At 40.0% G+C, this 26,450-nt stretch overlaps 1 protein-coding gene across 1 annotated transcript in view; it reads left to right on the top strand.

The window, feature by feature from the left end:
• The first annotated feature begins 1,150 nt into the window (after positions 1-1,150).
• Positions 1,151-26,450, top strand: part of LOC133615980 (mothers against decapentaplegic homolog 3-like) — an 88,284-nt gene continuing 62,984 nt past the window's right edge. The window contains exons 1-3 of the mRNA XM_061974928.1: positions 1,151-1,235; positions 5,243-5,317; positions 9,074-9,145. Coding sequence (XP_061830912.1) covers positions 5,278-5,317; positions 9,074-9,145 — 112 coding nt within the window. The 5' untranslated portion in view covers positions 1,151-1,235; positions 5,243-5,277. The remainder of the gene's footprint in view (positions 1,236-5,242; positions 5,318-9,073; positions 9,146-26,450) is intronic.

The raw sequence follows: 26,450 nt of genomic DNA on the forward strand, positions 1-26,450 counted from the left end.
AGAATCAGCACCTCCAAGTCCGAGTCCATGGTTCTCGCCCGGAAAAGGGTGGAGTGCCATCTCCGGGTTGGGGAGGAGATCTTGCCCCAAGTGGAGGAGTTCAAGTACCTCGGAGTCTTGTTCACGAGTGAGGGAAGAGTGGATCGTGAGATCGACAGGCGGATCGGTGCGGCGTCTTCAGTAATGCGGACGCTGTATCGATCCGTTGTGGTGAAGAAGGAGCTGAGCCGGAAGGCAAAGCTCTCAATTTACCGGTCGATCTACGTTCCCATCCTCACCTATGGTCATGAGCTTTGGGTTATGACCGAAAGGACAAGATCACGGGTACAAGCGGCCGAAATGAGTTTCCTCCGCCGGGTGGCGGGGCTCTCCCTTAGAGATAGGGTGAGAAGCTCTGTCATCCGGGGGGAGCTCAAAGTAAAGCCGGTGCTCCTCCACATCGAGAGGAGCCAGATGAGGTGGTTCGGGCATCTGGTCAGGATGCCACCCGAGCGCCTCCCTAAGGAGGTGTTTAGGGCATGTCCGACCGGTAGGAGGCCACGAGGAAGACCCAGGACACGTTGGGAAGACTATGTCTCCCGGCTGGCCTGGGAACGCCTCGGGATCCCCCGGGAGGAGCTGGACGAAGTGGCTGGGGAGAGGGAAGTCTGGGCTTCCCAGCTTAGGCTGCTGCCCCCGCGACCCGACCTCGGATAAGCGGAAGAAGATGGATGGATGGATGGATCATTAAATCATGAAATTAAAAAAATATATACATACATTGTGAATGAATGAAATAATAAAAAACATTTAATCATGAATCAGATGGTTAAATATTGAAAAGTAATTTTGCATTTAAAAAATATATTGACATCTAAACCACATTTCTGTATTTATTTCCAATTTTGATAAATTACTGACACATGTATCTAATTATTTGCATATTTTATTTTGTCCCATTTGGCCCTCCAAATACGAATCAGCAGCGTTTCAGTTGATTATGTGATTTTTTTTCAGGTTATAGTGATACTTGGCTGATAGCACTTATTGGTCCAAACGTTAATTTGATGGCTCAAGAGCGCCACCCTCTCCCACGTTGACTGCCATTAAGGCAGATGTTGTTACTACAACTCACTGCCAGTTCATTCCTCAATGCACTTGTACGGTTAATCTTTTAGCCACCATGCTAACGTGACTTTAGTGTTCCGGATTAGAGCGAAAGTGTACTGACCAGTACATACTATGTTCCTCTTCAGGTAATTGTCCTTTAAAACTATTTTTAAGTTTTGTGTTTTTAATAATACGCTAAATACGGTCAGTTCATGAGTCCCAACATTGATAGTTTGCTGATAAGAGCCTCACTGACCAGAACATACTCGGTTTCTCTTCAGGAATTAGACGGTGACCACAAACAAGTCGCTCCTCCTGTCACTCATTAGAAAAACCACAAAACAGAGTAAAGGATGTTTAAACTACAACAAATTAAATCTATTAAGATTGGGTAACATCTACATGCATTATATTGTCGTTGGTGTTATGGTTAATTATTCTTAAATAATGCTATGTTTGGTACTTCAGTTACTGTTGAACAAAAGCTTGATCCTTGAGTGGTGGACTCTGCTGCCCTCTCCTGTCTACTTAGTGTAACAGCTGCGTGGAACCAAAAGTATAATGTTTTCCAAAACAGTTACAATCGTTATATTATTGCGTGAATGCTCCAAAGCATTCACACACATGCATTTCTACACCAAAATTCATCTATTTATTAAAGTTCTCCTTCTTCTCCAGATTTTGGCGCGCTCGACCTTCCAGATTTTTCATCCGATTCAAACCGTTCCAACTTCAAACTGTTCAGCCTATTCGGGAATTGCGGGCTTTCCCTTGACAAATTCCCAGATTTCCCAGAATTCCCGGTATTCCGAGACATTTTTCCCATTTAAAATTAATTGGCCATTTGTCAAACTTCCACCATTTCCACATATTTCAACCGATTCACCTTCAACACATTCCACCCTTCTGGAAATTCAAACTACCCTTTTTCCAAGTTCAAAAAAATTCCCGGATTTTCCAGAATTCCTGGTTTTCCAAAGCCATTTTTCTACCCTTTTTTCTGGCGACTACTCCTCCCATATTTTTCAACCCACTTCAACCGTTTCACCGTCAAAACATTCCTCTTAATCAGGACAAAAAAGGAAATTGGTTTCTTGAACTGGAAAAATTTCCGGTTTTCTTGAAATTCCAGGAATTCCGTAATACCATTTCTCAATTCGACATGATACTACTTCAAAATTTCTCGACCAATTTGAAAAATTCCAAAACCAACCATTTCAACTCATTCAGACCATTCAAGTTTTTTTTTTACCATATTCAAAAAAGTTTCAGATTTTATACCATTTACTACTTCAACTTTTCTTGGCCGATTTTAAACAATTCCACCACCAACCATCCATCCATCCATCCATCTTCTTCCGCTTATCCGAGGTCGGGTTGCGGGGGCAGCAGCCTAAGCAGGGAAGCCCAGACTTCCCTCTCCCCAGCCACTTTGTCCAGCTCTTCCCGGGGGATCCCGAGGTGTTCCCAGGCCAGCCGGGAGACATAGTCTTCCCAACGTGTTCTGGGTCTTTCCCGTGGCCTCCTACCGGTCGGACGTGCCCTAAACACCTCCCTAGGGAGGCGTTCGGGTGGCATCCTGCCCGAACCACCTCATCTGGCTCCTCTCGATGTAGAGGAGCAGCGGCTTTACTTTGAGCTCCCCCCGGATGGCATAGCTTCTCACCCTATCTCTAAGGGAGAGCCCCGCCACCCGGCGGAGGAAACTAATTTCGGCCGCTTGTCCCCGTGATCTTGTCCTTTCGGTCATAACCCAAAGCTTATGACCATAGGTGAGGATGGGAACATAGATCGACCGGTAAATTGAGAGCTTTGCCTTCTGGCTCAGCTCCTTCTTCACCACAACGGATCGATACAGCGTCCGCATTACTGAAGACACCGCACCGATCCGCCTGTCGATCTCACGATCCACTCTTCCCTCACTCGTGAACAAGACTCTGAGGTACTTGAACTCATCCATTTGGGGCAAGATCTCCTCCGCAACCCGGAGATGACACTCCACCCTTTTCCGGGCGAGAACCATGGACTCGGACTTGGAGGTGCTGATTCTCATCCCAGTTGCTTCACACTCAGCTGCGAACCGATCCAGTTAGAGCTGAAGATCCTGGCCAGATGAAGCCATCAGGACCACATCATCTGCAAAAAGCAGAGACCTAATCCTGCAGCCACCAAACCAGATCCCCAACCAATTCATCTTATTTAGGACAGTCACGCTCATAATCCCGCTTTTCCCAAAATCCCCAAATTTCCAGGAAGTTCCCATTGAAATGAATGGGACATTTTTCCAAGTTGCACAATTCCCAGATTTTTCAACCCATTCAAACCATTCAAACCATTCCAACGTTAACACATTCCACTAATCCTGGACATTCAAACACTTTTCCAAGTTCCAAACCTACTTCCGGTTTTCCTGGAAATTCAAACTTTTCAACATTCAAACCTTTCCAACATTCAAACTATTCTTGCATTCATACTACATTCTGTCAGCATTTCAGTTCAACTTCAGCACTGGAGCATTCACACGCAATTCCTTCAGGAATTGCCTCATCTAGTTTTAAATATCATTACAGTAATGTTGAATCAGAAATAAAATAGCAGAATAAATATAAATTATAATGCACTACATACATTTTATGTGATTTAAATATTTGTCATTTAAAATATTTTACATGATATTTTACATTAAATAAAATACAGTCCAACTGTTTGAAATGTGTAAATAATACATTTGCATGCACTTTTGCTTGGTTCATCCATCCATCCATCCATTTTCTACCGCTTATTCCCTTTTGGGGTCGCGGGGGGCGCTGGAGCCTATCTCAGCTACAATCGGGCGAAAGGCGGGGTACACCCTGGACAAGTCGCCACCTCATCGCAGGGCCAACACAGATAGACAGACAACATTCACACTCACATTCACACACTAGGGCCAATTTAGTGTTGCCAATCAACCTATCCCCAGGTGCATGTCTTTGGAGGTGGGAGGAAGCCGGAGTACCCGGAGGGAACCCACGCAGTCACGGGGAGAACATGCAAACTCCACACAGAAAGATCCCGAGCCCGGGATTGAACCCAAGACTACTCAGGACCTTCGTATTGTGAGGCAGATGCACTAACCCCTCTGCCACCGTGACGCCCCTAACCCCTCTGCCACCGTGACGCTCATATAATCATACTTGCCAACCCTCCCAGATTTTCCGGGAGACTCCCGAAATTCAGCGCCTCTCCCGAAAACCTCCCGGGACAAATTTTCTCCCGAAATTCAGGCGGAGCTTTTTTAGTACTGAACTCTTAACCCTCATTTGTAAACAATAACATGCTTATTATACAAACAGTATTTGTACACCTTTAACACAGATTTGTATACTGTCTTCAGAGATTCAGTTTTTTTGGTGGTACTCGAAACCTTTCTGGGTACCTGCGAAAGGGTGTTCAGCATGGTTAGAAAAATAGTGACAGAGAATAGAACAAGGATGGACAATTCAACCCTTAACTCAACAATGAGTAGATGAGTGTTATGTGTGTGTATATGTGTAAATAAATGAACACTGAAATTCAAGTATTTCTTTTATTTATATATATATATATATATATGGTGAATTCTAGCTGTAAATATACTCCTCCCCTCTTAGCCCCCCCCCCCAGGTCTCAAGGTTGGCAAGTATGCATATAATGAATGAATAAAATTAGTTTATTTCGGTCATATAAGCAACCATTTTGCGTGATCAATTTAACAGCACAGATTATGCATATTAACAATCATACACATACACACACAAAAAGAAAAAGAATGACCGAAAAAGGAATAGGCTGAAGCCAAGGTTTATATGTGCCCATACTATACATTGACTAAAAATGAGATTGCCTGGAACATCAACGTTCAAAAAAATCAATGGGATGAAAGTAATCGTTGCTATATTTTATAATTTTCCATTATTTCACCTTTCAAGGCCTTCTTAAACAGAGCCTGTTCATACATAAAATGCAGAACTTTTCTTGAAGAACTAACCTCCCTCTCTATAACATATGTTTGTATTTGTGTTGTACCTCTACTATTTTTCTTCACCATGCAAGCGAGTGAAATGTACATTTCTGTGAGCCCGCCACAAATAAATTTGCACCGCCAAAGTAAGATTTTCATTTTATTTTTTAGGTGTGGTGTATTCGCCAGGTTACAAGGGACTGTCTATGTCGCTTGTAGTTCCAACTCTATACAGCAGGTGGCATGGTAACTCTGCATCTTAACACAACTCATATGCACATACTGTACCACAGCTGAATTGATCAGGCATTATAACAATCTGCTCATCAATATAGTGATATATCAGAATGTCCAATGATGTGTGCATTATCTTTAAAATGAGTGCACACTTATATGGAACCCAGGAAACATGATTAATGTTTGACACACAAGCATGCACAAAATGAAACCAACACCCTTAATTAAGTCAGTGACTTCATGTGTCGTTGATATATAGGGTTTAAAAATATGAGATCATGTCACACATTTATAACCAAAATGCTCAAACACTGAGTTGTGCATCACTGCTAATTATGCAAAATAGACGAACAAATGCATTTTAGTCCTTGGGAAACACTGCCCAATTTATTTTAGTTAACTATTCAGTTTCAGTTTATTTCGATCATGCATACGATACAATGCAATGCATCACATATTTCCAGTTGTTCATTACAGCTCGTCCGAAAAGGAGAAGGAAGAAGCAGAGCTTATTTAATCCTACCACTTTTTATATCCTAGCAATTTTATCCCATTTCCGTGTTCTCCGTTTGTAACATGACAGTGAATAAATAAATGATATACCATAATAAGTAAACAAATATTAAATACATAAATAATCATTATTTAAAAAAAAAAAGTTTAAGATGTTCATTATAATTGTTCTTCTTTGTACTTTGTGAACACTTATAGTTTGAGCAGTCTCTTAAACTGAATCATATTGGTGCTTTGTTTCATTCCTTTGGTTAATTTATTTTAATTCCACATACGGACATGCTAAAGGTTTTAAGTGTTGTACGAGCATACAAATGTTTTCAGTTAGATTTACCTCTAAGGTTATATTTCTCCTATTTTGTTGAGAAGAATTGTTGCACATTCTTGGGTAGCATGTTATAGTTTGCTTTGTACATAATTTTAGCTGTTTGCAAATGCACCAAGTTGAATTTCAATATTTGTGATTCAATAAATAAAGGGTTTGTATGTTCTCTATATCCAACATTATGTATTATTCTAATTGATCTTTTTTGTAACACTGTTAGTGAATGAAGAGCACATTTGTAGTTAATTCCCCATATTTCTACACAATAACTCAGATATGGTAACACTAGGGAGCAGTAAAGAATATGAAGTGATTTTTTGTCAAGAACATGTGTTGCTTTATTTATTATTGATGTGTTTCTTGCTACTTTATGCTGTATATTTTTTACATGAGGTTTCCAGTTCATTTTATCATATATTATTACACCCAAAAATGTGTTTTATTTTACCCTTTCAATGTCTACTCCGTCTATTTGTATTTGTGTTTGGCTTTCTCTTCTACTGTTACCAAATAGCATAATTTTAGTTTTACTGAGATTCAAAAATAGTCTGTTTTTGTCAAACCATCTTTTTAATTTGTTCATTTCTTCTGTTATTGTTTGCATTAGCTTCTGTGTGTTCTCTCCTGAATAAAACACAGCTGTATCATCTGCAAATAATACTAACTTTAAGTGCTTTGTAACTTTACAAATGTCGTTTATATAAAGATTGAACAATCTTGGTCCAAGTATTGATCCCTAAGGCACGCCACAAAATATTTACAGCTTTGTAGAAGTGAGTTTGCCTACATTCACGTATTGCTTCCTGTCGGTTAAGTAGCTTCTTACCCAGTTCCAGACCAACCCTCTGATTCCATACCTTTCTAATTTGTTAATTAAGATATTATAATTGATTGTGTCAAATGCTTTTGTTAAATCCATAAACACTGCAGCAGCACATGTTTTGCTATCTATTGCAATGGTAATCTCTTCCGTTATTTCGATTAATGCCATTGATGTTGCGATGTCTTGGTTGTCTGTGAGTGTTTTGTTCTTATTCATGAATTTGTCTAATTTGTTGTTAAACAGTTTTTCAATAATTTTAGAAAATTGTGGAAGTAGAGAAACAGGTCTGTAGTGTGTAAACTGGTGTTTGTCAGCAGTCTTATAAATTGGTACGACTTTTGTTATTTTCATTTTATCTGGGAATTTGCCTGTTTGAAATGATATATGCTGATATATGTTAAAGGTTCTGAAATCTCTTCAATAAACCTTTTTATCGTTTCTATATCAATTCCGTTACAATCAGTTAATGTCTTAGATTAAAAAAAAATCACAATATTCATTATTTCCTCTTTTGTCACACCTTCGACTCAAAGAAGAAATAGCTGCTGTCAACGAAGAAAAAAATAGCCTCTGCCAACAAAGTAAATAGCCGCCAACGAAGAAGAACTAGCCACCCTCAACGAGGAAGTAATTAGCTTCCACCAGGAAAGAAAGAATAGCCGCCAATGAAGAAGAAATAGCCGCTGCCAACAAAGAAGAAATACCCCCGCCAACAAAAAAGAAATAGCCACCACTAACCAACAAGAAATAGCAGCCGCTAACGAAGACGAAATAGCCCCTGCCAATGAAGAAGAAATAGCCGCCGCCAACATACTTGCCAACCTTGAGACCTTCGAATTCGGGAGATGGGGGGGGGGTTGGTGGTAGCGAGGGTGTTTATTGTAGCGTCCTGGAAGAGTTAATGCTGCAAGGGGTTCTGGGTATTTGTTCTGTTGTGTTACGGTGCGGATGTTCTCCTGAAATGTGTTTGTCATTCTTGTTTGGTGTGGGTTCACAGTGTGGCGCATATTTGTAACATTGTTAAAGTTGTTTATACGGCCACCCTCAGTGTGACCTATATGGCTGTTGATCAAGTATGCCTGTTTATCAAGTATGCCTTGCATTCACTTATGTGCCGCATATATTATGTGACTGGGCCGGCACGCTGTTTGTATGGAGGAAAAGCGTATGTGACGACAGGTTGTAGAGGACGCTAAAGGCAGTGTCTTTAAGGCACGCCCCCAATAATGTTGTCTGGGTGAAAATCGGTAGAAATTCTGGAGAATGGTTGCCCCGGGAGATTTTTGGGAGGGGCACTGAAATTCGGGAGTCTCCCGGGAAAATCGGGAGGGTTGGCAAGTATGGCCGCCAATGAAGAAAAATAGCCCCCGTCAACGAAGCCAGTAGCCGCCGCTAACAGAAAATAAATACTCCCCGCTAACGAAGAAGAAGTAGCAGCCGCTAACGAAGAAGAAATAGCCCCCGCCAATGAACAAGAAATAGCGGCGCTAATGCAGTAGAAATACCACCCTCATTTAAACCATGCAAACTTTTATAATTACCCTGCGTATTTAGGAATAGGAATTGAGAATCGTAGGAACCAAAATTTATACGAGGAATTGAAACCAGAGTTGTTCAAATTCAAACAATGCCCAACCCCGTATATAAGAAATACAATATGTTGTATGTTGCGTTCTAATGCAGTAATGTAATCCAACATCCAGTACATCCAATATCCATTAGCCATTATTGTATATGTCTTTGCTGCAGCCAGACAATCCAGCAACAACAGTATCCATCTCACAGAGTTTCTCATAGTTGAAGTGGGCAGCAACACAATGGCACAAGGACATTTATTTGCATAATGTCAAGGAGGTGTTTGAAAAGAGCTCGGCAGAATGATGAAGCGTATCCGCTGCACTGCAAAACAATGGCCTGTGAGCAAGTCTACTATATTATATCTCACATGTAGTGCTCCTGTTTTAGTGCAAGCTGAAGATCGGTATGTAAGATATGCACACAATTATAGAGCAGCATTATACAAATGTTTTCCAGTTTGAATAAAATCAAAATAAAGTATGTTTTGATCATTTCACTTTACTAGCTTATCCCTTCACATCCGCAGAATTGGTTGGGGCGCACTTAAAGATGATGCCACCAGCTGTCTCCACCCGTCTCTGTCCTCCACTGCCCTCAGGTATCTTATCCAGTCCATTCCCAGATGTTATCTTTCCATCTTTCCTTTCAAAAATTGTATTTTGCTGCAATTATTGTGTAATGTTTTTTGTTTATTTACACCCCGCTTAACAGCTTGGTCAATGGAACTCTTTAGTTCCATTGACCAAGCTTCTTATTATCATGAGAAGCTGCTGCTGTGTCGTTTTTTACTTCACCATTCATTTGTACGAGGTCCGTTCCTACAGCTGTGGTTGAATTTGTAGTGTAAGTCAGAATTTGTACATAAATTAACACCTACTACACTCACAATGTACACAGAACACTGGAAGGATCTATAAAATACTGTAATTTAATGAAATGTAAGAACTAGAACAGCATTCTTGACAGTGCAGACCTACTTCCCTTGGCTCTACTTCCCAATACTAACAAAGTCCTGAATCCAGATGGTGATCCGGATCATCCCCAAAATGTACAGTGGGTCTGGGTCAATTTTTGCCTCAAGAGTGGGGTTGGTAAATGTATCCAGGATTAGCTGCAGTGTGCTCAAACAACCAGCATGTAGCATATGTGACCAGATAATGCTGTGTCACCTCTTTCTTTTTCGGACTAATCAGGTCTTCACGTCAAGGAAATGCCATTCTTCACGCATTCTTCATTCACTCTTTAAGTGCGAGATGAGGCAAAAACTAATCCAGATCCATACCCACTGTACTTGTCCCTTGTCCTATTTCGGACATTTTCTGAAAGGTTGAAGGAATCTGTAGCGAAATAAAAAAACAAGTTGAAGCTCGTAACGTAAACATACACACAAAAAAATGCTGGGTTATTTTGATAACCCAGTTTATGAGTTGCGAGTGTTGGGTTAAATTTTGGAGTTATTTTTATGAAGAGCAATCCATTTTTTGGATTATAAGGATATTATTTTAACTCAATTTCTGGGTTTTCAAAACGATGAACCATGCATTTTTGGGTTGTTTTTCAACAAGTAACGCATTTTTGGGTAAAAGGCTTTTTTTTAATTAAAAAGGTACTTTTTTCTTGAAGGGAATTATATTAAGGATTCATCTCATTAACATTATTTACAATCACACATCTTATGTACATGAAAATATTTGAGCATGCTGTATAGGACTACTATGACCATACAAGGCAATTCTTGTAAAAAAAAATGTCACTCATATCTTGCTTTTAAGTATATTTTAATGGAATAAAAACAATTTTGATCAGTAGTCTGGAAGGAGTAGGACAAGCCAGCAGTAAAATGTATAATTTTTAACCAACTATTGGGTCAAGGAGCGCTAAATTGCGCAACCCAATAGTTGGGTTTGGAATAACCCAACATTGTAGTGAGCATAACTCAGCTTTTGTGTTAAATAAATTCAACCCAATAGTTGGGTTATGATTCAACCAACCCAACATTAAGTTATCATAACTCAATGTTTTGGTGAAATTATTCAGCGCAAAAGTTGGGTTGAAAAAATTAACCCAACATGTTGAGTTAAAATAACTCAAATAAGGGGTTTGTCCTTTTCTGAACCAGCAGTTGGGTTGTATATTAACCCATCATGTTTTAGTGTGTAAGGTAACCTAGTAAAAAAGATGTATCTAAAATCTAATCGAGTTGTTCCTCATCTCATTTTGGACATTTTTTGAAAGCATAATAAAAATCCGCCCATAACTTTTTGAGTTATGCACTTAGGAGACATGACAGAGGTTAAAGTGTAGTTGTTGTTTTTTTGTACAATATTAACCATTTATAGGAATGCATTTGTAAGCACGGAATGAGGACCACCTGCACTGGTCTGATACCAGATACTGTAAACGCAGGGCCAGTGTCAAGTACTTTATTACTTGACAATTTTTAAAGATAATTGAATGATGTTGTGGTTTATCATAAATACCATCCCAGTAAAACACAGGAAAAATATGTTAGGTAAACAAAAACATTTTTGTATCAATAAACTTCTTTGAGAACAATCCAACAGTTATAATACAGAATGTATCAATCGCAACAAAATAATAGTTATTGTATTTGATAGGGGTGCTGGAAAAAAAATCGATTCACATCCGAATGACAATTCTCATTTATTCCGATTCAAAACAAATTTCAAATGTTAAAAAAATTGATAAAGAAAATTTATATACAGTATATATATATTTTTAAGTATCCTGTTTTGAAAAAGTGTATCCTCATTTGTATACCAAAATCGCTTTGAACAGATTGTGTTGAATCGATATCGATTCTGAATCAAATCGTCACCACAAGAATCCTAAGCTGTTGTAGGATTCACATCCCTGATATTGTATTACATGTATTTGAGTGAAATAAATTCAATAGTGCAAATTAAGTAAACAAAAGCAAAAAGTACTTTTGGCCCTCATTTAAATGCTTTGGGTTTTGGTCCCCAAATGGGCACTCCTGTGTCCAATAACATACTCACTGAGTTTGTAAACAATATAACACTGAAACAAATTAGGGCTGTCAAAGTTAACGCATTATTCACAAAAAAGTATTGCATTAATCACGTATAATCATGCAATTTATTATGGTTTTGAGATTTGAGCAAAATATTATGTTCATTTGAGTCAAAACATTGGGGTGTTTTTTTTTAAGTTAATTTAAACTCGATGTAAATGTTCTTCAAAGTTTTTGAAGGGTATAAAATATTTTGGATTCATATTTTTTCTTCACTTTTTTTGCTCAAAAATCGTCGGTCCTAAACAAAAATAGCTAAAGTGTTTTTTATTTTAGCCCTTTGATCAAATTTTGTCACAGTTTCAAATTAGGGACTTTACTGATATAAACCTCTGACATTGGCTGATCAAAAAGCTTTCATTGGGTCAAAATAAAAAAATAAAACATGACATGTTTGATTTTTTTTTTAAATACATAGAAATTTGAAGAAGAAAAAAACCCAAAATGTTTTTATGCCCTTTGAAAAATGAAGGAGTTGTATCTGGGGAACAAAAAATCAATCCAATTCTCGCTAGTGTTACCATATCTGATTTATTGTGTAGAAATATCTGAAGATAACTATAAAAGTACACTTCATTCACTTACTGTGTTACGAAAAAGGTCAGTTACAATAATACACATACATTGCATATAGAGAACATACAAACCCTTTATTTATTGAACCAAAAGTATTGAAATTCAATAATTTAGTGCATTTGCAAACAGCTACAATTATGTACAAGGAAAACTATAACCTGCTACCCAAGAAAGTATAACAATTATTCTTAACAAAAGAGGAGAAATATAACTTTAGGAAAAAAGCTCATTTAAAATATTTGTATGCACGTACAACACTTAAAACATTTAGTATATCAGTATGTGGAATTAAATTATGGAATGAAAAAGTCAAGACAAAGTACTAATATGATCCAGTTTAAAACTGTTCAAATTACAAGTGTTCACAAAGTACAAATAAGAAGAATCCTGAAATTATATAATCTTATTCATGTAATCATGTGATGTTCACCTTATTTACTATTTATTGAGATTGATGATTATTTGTGGCGTAAATTGTGTATAAATGGAGAACAGGAAGTGAAGAAATATGTTAGTAGATACTATGAAATGGACAAGGGCTACGATTAAATAAGCTCTGCTTCTTTCTACTCCTTTTTCAACATGCTGTAGTGAGAAACTGAAAAAATGTGATGTACCATATTGTGATTGTATACGCGTTCAAAATCAACTTAAACCATAAACACATATGTGAAAATTAAGTTAGAAAAATTATAAATATTATTGATTTGATATTGCTACTACCCTTGTTATCAATAAACTAAAAAATTCCATCAATCGGCCCACCCTTAACACACACAAAACACTGCAGTACTAATCCAAGTTGGTGCAGTTCTACTTCACTGCAAACTTAAACCATTAATGGATTTCTTCAAAAACTTTAAAACTCTTCAGTGTGAAATAAGCACATTTTTGTAATATTTTTGATCAACTTGCTGGTAAATATGTTAAAATGTGGCATTCCTGCTGTCAATCTTTATGTTAAATATGAACATGAACATGAACAGTGTTCCTGTATCTCACTCACATCTGCAGATAATTATTGCAAAATACCTCCATGCTCATCACATTTGGAAATCGCAAGTGAGTCATCACCCCCCTGTGCACTCCATGCTGCCATGGAGCATGTGTCAAATGATATGAAATGATGTCTCACATGAGGCAAAATCATCTGCGTTGCTTCCCTTTACATCTCAAAACAGAATGACCTCAACTCAATATCCTGTCTTCTATCAATGAGATTAAGGTGGTATGCTAACAACAGGAAATTTGCTCTCGCAAGGATAGTCCAACAGCCATTTTTGGGGTGAATCACCAGCTAAGTCATAATGTTACTGACCCACGTCACAATAGGTTAAGCTGCTATTCCGTAATTAGTCACAGAAGGCAAACTAAGGTTATCAGTGGGATTGTCATTTCACATAATGAGTAAGCATGTTAGTGAGGCGTGCTGAGCACCTGCACTGTGACTCACACGTTTGTTTGCACCGCTCACATGAGGCAGAAGTGCCATCAGAAACACACAGCCCGTGAGCAACTGACATATGACTCGACTGATGTGTTGCGTTACTACACAACAACATTGTGACCCAGATCCTTCTGACAGCTTGGTTTGTCAGCACATCTTAAAAGAAATTAGGACGCGAATGGGAAGTTAGACCTTCAGCCTGGACTGTGGACGTGGATATTTTTCAGCTGTATTTGAAACTATCAACCTATTTCACAGTTTGGGAAAAGTTTGCATTTTAAAACAAATACACAGACATAAATTCATAATCGATACTCTTGAATAAATAGGTAATGATAAATAGTAGAGATGTCCGATAATGGCTTTTTTGCCGATATCCGATATTCCGATATTGTCCAACTCTTAATTACCGATTCCGATATCAACCGATACCGATATATACAGTCGTGGAATTAACACATTATTATGCCTAATTTTGTTGTGATGCCCCGCTGGATGCATTAAACAACGTAACAAGGTTTTCCAAAATAATTCAACTTAAGTTATGGAAAAAAATGCCAACATGGCACTGCCATATTTATTATTGAAGTCACAAAGTGCAATATTTGTTTTAACATGCCTCAAAACAGCAGCTTGGAATTTGGGACATGCTCTCCCTGAGAGAGCATGAGGAGGTTGAGGTGGGCGGGGTTGCGGGGGTGGGGGGGGGGGGGGTGGGTAGCGGGGGGTGTACGTTTGTAGCGTCCCGGAAGAGTTAGTGCTGCAAGGGGTTCTGGGTATTTGTTCTGTTGTGTTTATGTTGTGTTACGGTGCGGATGTTCTCCCGAAATGTGTTTGTCATTCTTGTTTGGTGTGGGTTCACATTGTGGCGCATATTTGTAACAGTGTTAAAGTTGTTTATACGGCCACCCTCAGTGTGACCTGTATGGCTGTTGACCAAGTACGTTTGCATTCACTTGTGTGTGTGAAAAGCCGTAGATATTATGTGATTGGACCGGCACGCAAAGGCAGTGCCGTTAAGATTTATTGGCGCTCTGTGCTTCTCCCTAGGCCCGAGTACCACTCCGTACAGCGGCGTTTTAAAAAGTCATAAATTTTACTTTTTGAAACCGATACCGATAATTTCCGAACCGATACCGATAATTTCCGATATCACATTTTAAAGCATTTATCGGCCGATAATATCGGCAGCCTGATATTATCGGACATCTCTAATAAATAGTAACAAAAAGTTAAAGAAAGTTACAGCAATGTACACTTTATACCATGCTTACATCTCATTGTACAACATGAGAATGTTTAAAGGGTAAAGAAATGTGATCTCTGAATGGGTTACACATTATTTCCAAAGTAGGACCTCCACCCAGACATACAATACTAATCAATAGTTCATGAAAAACAAGATTGTGTTTGTTATTTTCATTGTTTATGGGCCGAATCACCTATATTAGAAAATAATCTCATGAAAATGACAGCTGTCATGTGATTATTATCATCAAACATTTAACTTGTTATTAGGTCAGGTTTGGGACAGGTGTGATGCTAGTATGGCCACAGTGTGCATGTCGGCTGTTGCTCACACGTGGTCCAGGAAGTTTTAGCGTTTGCTCAAACACATGAAAAATTAGAGGGAACATTGCTAATGTTCATGAATAAGTAAAAAAAAAAAAAAAAAAAAAAAAGTTATTAAAATTGAAATGTTCGCTGCTAAAATTGTTTATGTAACGAAGGCCGAATAGTGTTAGTGCTTAAAATAACAACGTCGCTAGTACTTGGTTATTAGCAGTTTTTGAATGTTTTTAGAGGGCTTTATGAGTGCAATCGATTGTTAGCCATCTAGTACGAGCTGCATTTTACAATTTAGAATACACAAAACAATTTAAAATATGTGTGTTCTTGTTTCACATAGGGATTGTGAATGATTCCAAAATTCCCTAAAAAAAACTTACCCTTTAAAGGATCCACAGGGTCCACATGACCAACATGTCACTAACAAGTTCTCTTGATGCACTGTTTGCTCCTGAAAATGAATCTGGCAGTCATTAACCATAATATCAATTAGTTTTTGAGTAACCGGTAGATAACTAACTGTACTTGGAATACAAAAGGAATACAAAAACTGTTATTTTGATCACTTACTGTAATTGCATGTTTTCGTCATCCATTACTTCAAAACTGATATGGCTAACATTATAAATATGAAATAATCTCCTCTTCCATAGACACCATAGCCTGGGTTTTCTAATGCTCTTTCAGCATTTCCTCATGCATCTTGATGAAAACATCAGTAGAAAAGGACGCAAAATAAAATACTAGGGACATACAGTACCTTCTTTATCTCTCATTTTTTAGTGCTAAGTCCGCTCTTCTTTCTACGTTTTTCCGCATGTCTTACTCCCCTGAGGGCCTTCCTGATTTTCGGGATCACATTTAGCTTGATTCTTTTTTTCTTTTTTCTCCAAACTCAGACCTTCGAGGTCAGAATCAATAAAATTATCGCTGAAAATTGCCTTCTTCCTGTTGGCTCTGTCTTATTTCACATTGGTCAATTTGACTGAAAATGTCAATGCTTTTCTCATATCCTCATAATTTGGAAAGGTATGCAGGCTGACCCCATCTTTAGCTGTATTGCTACAACCTGCAGCAATGCATCTGGCAACCATATTTGATAATTCCTTCAAATTCTACACAAAAATATGCTCCTGACAGTTTGGTCATGTTTGGGTTTTCCTGTGTTTTGGTGTTTTTTAATTCCTGTCCAGTGTTATTTATAGTTTCTACTTCCTGTTTTTATAATCACTTCCTGTCCTGTATCTCCTGTTTGGGCTCTGTGTTTTGAAGCGCCTTTACTTTCTGTTCCATGTCCTGTCAGCACACCTGATTCCACTCGGATTCTAACCCTAACCCATTGTACTTTCTACACTGATGCTCAGTGTGCTGTTTTTGTTTGTTCCCTGCTTCCTGTGACTATTAAATTAGTTTTACCTGTATTCCACCTGCTATCTCTGCACCCGTGACAGAAGATGCTACCAAATAACATAGGGCCTGATCTACTAAGACTATGTCTACAACAGATAACAAGTGCCAAATTGGTGCAGATCTCCCTATTTAAATGGAAATTGTACGTGTACTACAGTCATTATGGGCCCATACAAACACTCATTTCCCTCCGCATTCATGTTATTATGCTCTCCAACTAGCAGCACACAGCTATAATATATGACACCTTTTCTACAATATAGAATCACAATTTTAGACCATCAGAACACGGCAGAGCATTCATGCGTCTGCAATGATCCAAACACAATGTAATGCTTATCACAAGACATTTTTTCATTTATGAGATACATTATAATAATATATTTCCTAAACGAACGGTATTAAAAAAACAAACACCAGAAGACACCAAAACGCATCCATTCGATCATCTTTATTCAGCGCCTTTAGTCATCCAGCAGTTATAAAATGATAAAATGATATTGACGATGTGTCTATTATTTTTATCACAGTCCAAATATGTTTCCACACACACGTAGGACGTAGGATTCTTTGTCCATCGTCTGCCTTTGCAGCGCGATCACCTCTTTTTCTCACCGCCGTGTGTGTAACTGTGTCAGTTTGCACATACAGTATATTGCCAAAAGTATTTGGCCACCTGCCTTGACTCACATATGAACTTGAAGTGCCATTCCATCCCTAACCCATAGGGTTCAATATGATGTTGGTCCACCTCTTGCAGCTATTACAGCTTCAACTCTTCTGGGAAGGCTATCCACAAGGTTGCGGAGTATGTTTATAGGAATTTTTGACCATTCTTCCAAAAGCGCAATGGTGAGGTCACACAGTGATGTTGGTCGAGAAGGCCTGCCTCTCAGTCTCTGTTCTAATTCATCCCAAAGGTGTTGTATCGGGTTCAGGTCAGGACTCTGTGCAGGCCAGTCAAGTTCATCCACACTAGACTCTGTCATCCATGTCTTTATGGACCTTGCTTTGTGCACTGGTGCACAGTCATGTTGGAAGAGGAAGGGGCCCGCTCCAAACTGTTACCACAAGGTTGGGAGCATGGAATTGTCCACAATGTTTTGGTATCCTGGAGCATTCAAAGTTCTTTTCACTGGAAGTAAGGGGCCAAGCCCAGCTCCTGAAAAACAACCCCACACCATATTACCTCCTCCACCAAATTTCCCACTCGGCACAATGCAGTCCGAAATTTACCGTTCTCCTGGCAACCTCCAAATCCAGACTCGCCCATCAGATTGCCAGATGGAAAAGCGTGATTCATCAGGCCAGAGAAGGCGTCTCCACTGCTCTAGAATACAGTGGCGACGTGCTTTACACCACTGCATCCGACGCTTTGCATTGGACTTCGTGATGTATGGTTTAGATGCAGCTGCTCAGCCATGGAAACCCATTTCATGAAGATCTCTGCGTACTGTACGTAGGCTAATTGGAAGGTCACATGAAGTTTGGAGCTCTGTAGCAACTGACTGTGCAGAAAGTAAGCGACTTCTTTGCACCCCTCTCTGTCAGTTTACGTGGCCTACCACTTCGTGGCTGAGTTGCTGTTGTTCCCAAACTCTTCCTTTTTCTTATAATAAAGCCGAAAGTTGACTTTGGAATATTTAGGAGCGAGGAAATTTCACGACTGGATTTGTTGCACAGGTGGCATCCTATAACAGTTCCACGCTGGAAATCACTGAGCTCCTGAGAGCGGCCCATTCTTTCACAAATGTTTGTAGAAACAGTCTCCGTGTCTAAGTGCTTGATTTTATACACCTGTGGCCGGGTCAAGTGATTAGGGCACCTGATTCTGATTATTTGGATGGGTGGTCAAATACTTTTGGCAATATAATGTATATTTAACAAAATAGCGCCCTCACAAAAGTTTCAGCCTAGATAGATCACATTGTGCATGCTGAATGATTATATTTGCATTTTCTTCTCCCAGTATTGTGGCTGATAATCAGCAAATATTCTGCATATCCATGAAGACAGACACCCTCCTTATTCTGCTCACCTACAGTAAGAGATGCAACCCTTTGCACACAAGTTTAGTAGATCAGCTTTGCCTGAGCTAAAAAGTTTGCATGTGTTTTAATACACACAAAAGATTTAGTAGATCAAGGCATTATTGCACAATATCAAATGACGTCAGCAGGCTGATGCAGGCCCGCCCACATTTTGGAGCTAAAAGTTGGCATACCAAAATATGCTGAAACTTGTTAGAAAACAAGCTTAAAATCACTACTGAGTCTATTTAGAGGGGGAATTTTACCTGTACACGTCACTTTTAGGTCCAGGACTATGAAATAAGTGCCAATTATGGGGCCCTTTAACAGTTTGCGCTGGGTTGCTCTCGCATGCACTGTCATTAGGAGGACACAGGTTCGAGACCCGGGCAGAACGGAAGCAGAGGCTGGACCAGGCGGGTTACGCAAGTACTAATAGTAAATAAAAAATTACACAGTTTGGAACACATAGATTATTTTGAATAAAAATGTACCGGTAAATATAAATTAACAATAACTATTAATTAGACAATGGGAAATGTGTATAAGATGCAAGAAAACACATAATTTACTCAGTGGCCTAGTGGTTAGAGTGTCCGCCCTGAGATCGGTAGGTTGTGAGTTCAAACCCCGGCCGAGTCATACCAAAGACTATAAAAATGGGACCCATTACCTCCCTGCTTGGCACTCAGCATCAAGGGTTGGAATTGGGGGTTAAATCACCAAAATGATTCCCGGGCGCGGCCACCGATGCTGCCCACTGCTCCCCTCACCTCCCAGGGGGTGATCAAGGGTGATGGGTCAAATGCAGAGAATAATCTCGCCACACCTAGTGTGTGTGTGTGACAATCATTGGTACTTTAACTTTTAACTTTAACTTTTTAAAATGTAAACACAAAAATACACATGAACATAAATGGTATAATTAAACCACTTTTATAATTTTGTCTTTTTACTTCATTTTACATTGGCTGTTTTCTATTTTACATTCCTTCTTGCCAAAAAGTCTGAAATATATTCAGTCTCAAATTTGTAGACCTTTATATTTTGAAGAATTAAAATGTATTTAAGTTATTTTAATGTTCAGATTATAATCCCTAAAGGGAAAATTCCAGTGATACTGTTTGGTATTGTATATATTGTATCACACACAACCAGACCACACATGTGCCATGCATGCAGGAAGCTATATTAGAGTGAGGGGGTGCACTTCCTTAAATTGAAACTAGCATCTACTATCTACAACTGCACTTTTCACTTTCATTTTTATTTTCTTTAACACACTGCCATCAAACGAGTCTGTCTACTTGGGAGACATAACCAAAAGAAAAACTCATAAACTCAGGAAATACATCCCTGGACACAGGAGAACTTAAATTATGACCAATGTATGATCCTGTAACTACTTGGTATCGGATCGATACCTACATTTGTGGTATCATCCAAAACTAATGTAAATTATCCAAACAACAGAAGAATAAGTGATTATTACATTTTAACAGAAGTGTAGATAGAACATGTTGAAACGGAAAATAACCAGATATTAACAGTAAATTAACAAGTGTATTAATAATAATTTTTTACAGCTTCAATCAATCAATGTCAATCAATGTTTATTTATATAGCCCTAAATCACAAGTGTCTCAAAGCCACAACGACATCCTCGGTACAGAGCCCACATATGTCCTTTATAATTTTGACAAAATAATAGAATGAGAAATGACACGATACGTCAGCAGACAAATTAGGAGCCTTTGTTTTCTTACTTACTACTAAAAGACAAGCTGTTTAGTATGTTCACTATTTTATTTAAGGGCACAATAATAAACCTATGTTTAATGTACCCTAAGATTTTTTGTTAAAATAAAATCAATAATGCCATTTTTTGTGGTCCTCTTTATTTAGAAAAGTATCGAAAAGTATCAAAATACATTTTGGTACCGGTAACAGTACCAAAATATTGGTATCGAGACAACCCTATGACCAACATTAAAAAACAGTAGCGTAGTAGGCCTAAATACTTGTTAAAAACAAGGAAGAGGATTTATTTAACAAGTGTATTTAATATTTTTGGCCATTGTAACATTACACTCAGTTTGAACAGTGACACTGTGTTTGAATATTTGATTAAGTGATTCTTTGGCGTACCACTAAATACCCACCTACCCCTAGTGGGCTCCACACATGGCATAGAGTGTTTATGTGTGTGTATCACGTTACTAAATGCTTCACAATATCTGAAAGTGATCTCATAGTAACTTTGTCAGGCAATGGTAATGAACAGCTCCTGACATGTGCATGATACATTTATACAAGCTGCAGCTGGGGACCTCGTTGAGTGACAGGCCATTACAGTAAGAAGGAAACGTGTCTGTCTTCCTGTTATTCATAGCACACACTGTTGTGCAACAGTTTGCCGTTTCGTAGAAATTGTCACCAAAGACCCATGAACTGAGAATTGTTTCCTCGATGGTTGCTCAAAGGTTAAACAAAGATTTACACACACCAATGCTCAAGTGGGCAGTGAGTGTAAACAAAAGTGAAAGAGCGGGAAGCGCGTCACTAACTGAGTGAGGATGAAGGTGCAGGTTGCATTGGTGAATGTGTGTGTTTGTGTGTACGTTCACCAGTGATGATGCCGTGGGTACAACTGAATGACTGATGGCTTTCTGCAAGAGAAAACTCAGTGTCATGTTGGAGCAGAGGCCTCCCGTGACAACACTTTTATAAGGTATCCGTTCCCTGAGTTGTCGAGACTCATAAAAATACTTGACAAACACTCACTTGTATCAATTATGTTTTGCTCAAACACACAAAGAGGTACATTTTATGTTTCACTGTGTTTAGAGCTGTACTTCAAATAAAGGAATTCACTTCTACACAGGGCAGCACGGTGGAACAGCGGTTAGTGCATGTGCCTCACAAAACTAAGGTCCTGAGAAGTCCTGCGTTCAATCCCGGGCTCGGGATATTTCTGTGTGGAGTTTGCATGTTCTCCCCGTGACTGCGTGGGTTCCCTCTGGCTTCCTCCCACCTCCAAAGACATGCACCTGGGTATAGGTTGATTAATAACACTAAAATTGGCCCTAGTGTGTGAATGTGAGTGTGAATGTTGTCTGTCTATCTGTCTATCCCTGCGATGAGGTGGCGACTTGTCCAGGGTGTACCCCGCCTTCCGCCCGAATGCAGCTGAGATAGGCTCCGGCACCCCCCGCGACCCCAAAAAGGGACAAGCGGTAGAAAATAGATGGATGGAACTTCTACACAGGTCAATTTAATAGTTACTGGCTGGGAGACCATAAAGGGGCGGTATGGCGTAGTGGGTAGAGCGGCCGTGCCAGGAACCTGAGGGTTGCAGGTTCGCACCCCGCCTCTATAGGGTGAAGTGTCCTGCCGAAGGACACTTCACCCTTGCCCCCGGTGCCGCTCACACTGGTGAATGAATGATGAATGAATGAATGGTGGTTGACGGAGGGCAAACTGGCAGCCTCGCTTCCGTCAGTCTACCCCAGGGCAGCTGTGGCTACAAATATAGCTTACCACCACCAGGTGCATACTTGCCAACCCTCCTGGATTTTCCGGGAGACTCCCGAAATTCAGCACCTCTCCCGAAAACCTCCCGGAAGAAATTTTCTCCCGAAAATCTCCCGGAATTCAGCCGGAGCTGGAGGCCACACCCCCTCCAGCTCCATGCAGACCTGAGTCCAGTGTGCGTACACAAGGAGACGAAGCAGAAGAACGAGACCATAGTCTAAGAGCGCAGGGGAGACACTTCTCCAGGGCCGATGTATGCTCGGGGCAACACCTTTCACCTTACCCAGCAGTGGGTCTCCACAGCGGACGACTTTAGGGTGAATGATGAGTCCAGCGATTAGTTGCAAATCTTGCTTTATTGATTGCTTGCACACAGCCAATCCAACACAAAACCAACTAGTACCTCCCCGCACTCACGCTACGGTCCCTCTCTTCTCTCGCCCACACACTCACTGACGTCACTCACCTCACATGTTGTCACCTATTAAAGGGCCACACACACACACATACTCTATTCTCATAACACACAGTACAGTTAGTAGAACAACTGTGTTTTCATTACTGTGTATTTGATAGGTGCCATTGCCCCGGCATTGTATTGCATTGTACTTTCAAGTACAACAATGAGTAGATGAGTGTTATGTGTGTGTATATGTGTAAATAAATGAACACTGAAATTCAAGTATTTCTTTTATTTATATATATAATAAAATAAATAAATATATATATACCGGTAGCTAGAATTCACTGAAAGTCAAGTATTTCATACATATATATATATATATATATATATATATATATATATATATATATATATATATATATATATATATATATATATACATACATATATGAATGAAATAATCCAGTTGGTGAATTCTAGCTGTAAATATACTCCTCCCCTCTTAACCACGCCCCCAACCACGCCCCGCCCCACCCCCGACCACGCCCCCCACCCCCAACCTCCCGAAATCGGAGGTCTCAAGGTTGGCAAGTATGACCAGGTGTGAATGAATGATGGGTTCCCACTTCTCTGTGAGCGCTTTGAGTATCGAATAATAGAAAAGCGCGATATAAAATCTAATCCATTATTATTATTATTATAAATTCCAGTGGAACTTTTGAATGCTCCCGATACCAGTTGCTAACCTTTTAACCTGTTTTTAAAATGCAAGTGCCAACATGGTTAACAGCTAGCATGCTGGCAATCTACACGGACACATTGTGATAACATGGGATTATCTCATGCTTAAATAGACCGCTGTTAAAGTGGTAAATCCGAATGTAATATGCAAAATGCTAAAGTTAGCACCCAGCAGGATAGGGGGGGTTGGTGGTAGTGGGGGGAGGGGGGGGGGGGGGGTGTATTGTAGGCCGGAAGAGTTTGGGCTGCAAGGGATTCTGGGTATTTGTTCTGTTGTGTTTAAGTTGTGTTACGGTGCGGATGTTCTCCCGAAATGTGTTTGTCATTCTTGTTTGGTGTGGGTTCACAGTGTGGCGCATATTTGTAACAGTGTTAAACTTGTTTATATGGCCACCCTCAGTGTAACCTGTATGGCTGTTGATAAAGTATGCCTTGCAGTCACTTACGTGTGCATGCAGAAGCCGCATACAACATGTGACTGGGCCGGCACGCAGTTAGTATGGTGAAAAAGCGGACGCGACGACAAGTCGTAGAGGACGCTAAAGGCAGTGCCATCACGGCACGCCCCCAATATTGTTGTCCGGGTGAAATTCGGGAGAATGGTTGCCCCGGGAGATTTTCGGGAGGAGCACTGAAGCACCAACAGGGTTGGCAAGTATGCAGCTGAGCCGCATCAGAGTGATCAAAGAGCCGTGGGTTGCCGACCCCTGAACTAGATCCACTCGACGTCCATTGCACCGGTCGCCCAGGGGGCGGTCCCCACATCTGCGGTCCCCACATCTGCGGTCCCCTCCAAGGTTTCTCATTGTCATCCCATTGGGTTGAGTTTTTTCTTGCCCTGATGTGGGATCTGAGACGAGGATGTCGTTGTGGCTTGTGCAGCCCTTTGAGACACTCGTGATTTATGGCTATATAAGTAAACATTGATTGATTGATTGATTGTCTCGTTGTCCCTCCTACTGCAATAATTGCTGTCTCTTTATATTCGGTGGATTCTTTCCATTTTGTCCACGATAACGGGAGAAGTAGGCGTCCATGCCACGACAGAAAAGTGCATTTATTGTTTCGTTAAGAACTTAAAGTTCACTATTTCTTGTTTTGTATTATTATATTTGTGTAGGGGCTGACGATGGCAGAAAGATTTTGACAACATTTGTATTCTCTGTATTGTCAGTAAAATGGAGCTGAGCAGCAATCCATGGTGTCGGTCGTGTTCATTCAATTCTACACAACGCAGAGGAAAAGACCACCGGTTACATAAGCACCAAAAGTGCTAAGGCAGTTCTTACATCATGCCATGCACATGTTTGTATTTTGACATTAGTAAATTACAGCTAAAGCGCTGATATACTAACAGTTAGCATGCTCACGGTCGGCATGCTAGCAAATAGCAAGATAGCACAAAATACCAGAAATGGCAAGGCAATTCTTACATAATGCCATGTACATATTTGCATTTTCACATCTATATAATAGCTAAAATGCTGACATACTAACAGTTAGCATGCTAACAACTAGCAATATAGCTTTAGTACCTACAGTGCCAAGGCAATTCCATTAAATTCAATATGCACATGGTATGATGTCATGCCATGTGCATAATTGCATTTTGAATATCTACTGTAAAATAATGACATGCTAACTGTTAGCATGGAGGCTGTTCTATACTAAATTTCACTCCATGCCTTGCTGGTACATTGGGTTTTAAATTAGGAAAGTTTAAGTCCCAACGATCGTCACACACACACTAGGTGTGGTGAAATGTGTCCACTGCATTTGACCCATCCCCATTTTCACCCCCTGAGATGTGAGGGGAACAGTGAGCAGCAGCGGGGGCCGCACTCGGGAATCATTTGGTGATTTAACCCCCAATTCCAAGCCTTGATTCTGAGTGCCAAGCAGGGAGGCAATGGATCCCATTTTTATAGCCTTTGGTATGATATGGCCGGGGTTTGAACTCATGACCTTCCAGTCTCACCACAAGGCCACTGAGCAGGTTTATTGGCTTAAAACAATTGACAACACTCTTCTTGGGAACATTTTTCAACCTGAGGTAGTTCCAAAAAGAAGCTTCAGGAAGGAGGCGGCGGCGGCGGCCGACCTTGCAGTAAAGCAGTTTGATTGGCAACTGTGCTACAACCCCCCCCAATCATTGGTGTGGTGCACCATTTTTTGTGGTGTCTAAAATTTGTGTCTGATGTATTCTTATTACAATCATGATCCAGAAATTAAGGGGCACACAAAATCATCACAAAATGCATCCATCCATCCATTTTCTACCGCTTGTCCCTTTCGGGGTTGCGGGGGGTGCTGGAGCCTATCTCAGCTCCATTTGGCCTGTAGGTGGGGTACACCCTGGACAAGTCGCCACCTCATCACAGGGCCAACACAGATAGACAGACGACATTCACACTCACATTCACACACGAGGGCCAATTTAGTTTTGCCAATCAACCTATCCCCAGGTGCAAAATCACTCAACAATTTTGAAGAACTTGAAGTAAAAAGTATCGGTATAAATGATTACTGATATCAGCAATACTGGTCCTTTATCTACTTGGTATCGCATTTATACCTAAATTTTCAGCCCTTGAAAATGAGGTACAATGCAAGTAGTATTTATATATTTCCCAAATGGGATATGCCATATTTTTTGAACCTCTTAAATTAATTATACATTTTGTTTGAATTCATATCAGTTGTGTTGATGCATCACTGCAAAATGATGTCAACTTGTAGAGCGTAATTATGAGATACACTTTAAAAATATTAATCAACGACATGCGGGTCCTTGAGTAACTCTCATAAACCTGATTTTGACTCTTCTCGACCCTTCTCCTTTGGGACAACAGCTGACATCACACACTATAAACCCCACAACCCCGTCCACGCGCACACACACATCCACACACACACACACACACACGCACACACACAAATTTAGGACCAGGTCTCTTGAGGGCAGACGCACACAATGTCATTATCATCCATCGGATTGTATGTGCTCACTGCCCATTCAGTCTTGCTGACAAGTCTTTTGTGCTCAGCAATTCTTCTCATAGTAGCCCCCCCCCATCTTTACCTCCGTAATACCCTTCCCACCCTCCCCTCCTGTCTAGTGCGGCCCATCTGTAATCC

The sequence above is a fragment of the Nerophis lumbriciformis genome, linkage group LG15, assembly GCF_033978685.3.
Source record: "Nerophis lumbriciformis linkage group LG15, RoL_Nlum_v2.1, whole genome shotgun sequence".
NCBI lineage: Eukaryota > Metazoa > Chordata > Actinopteri > Syngnathiformes > Syngnathidae > Nerophis > Nerophis lumbriciformis.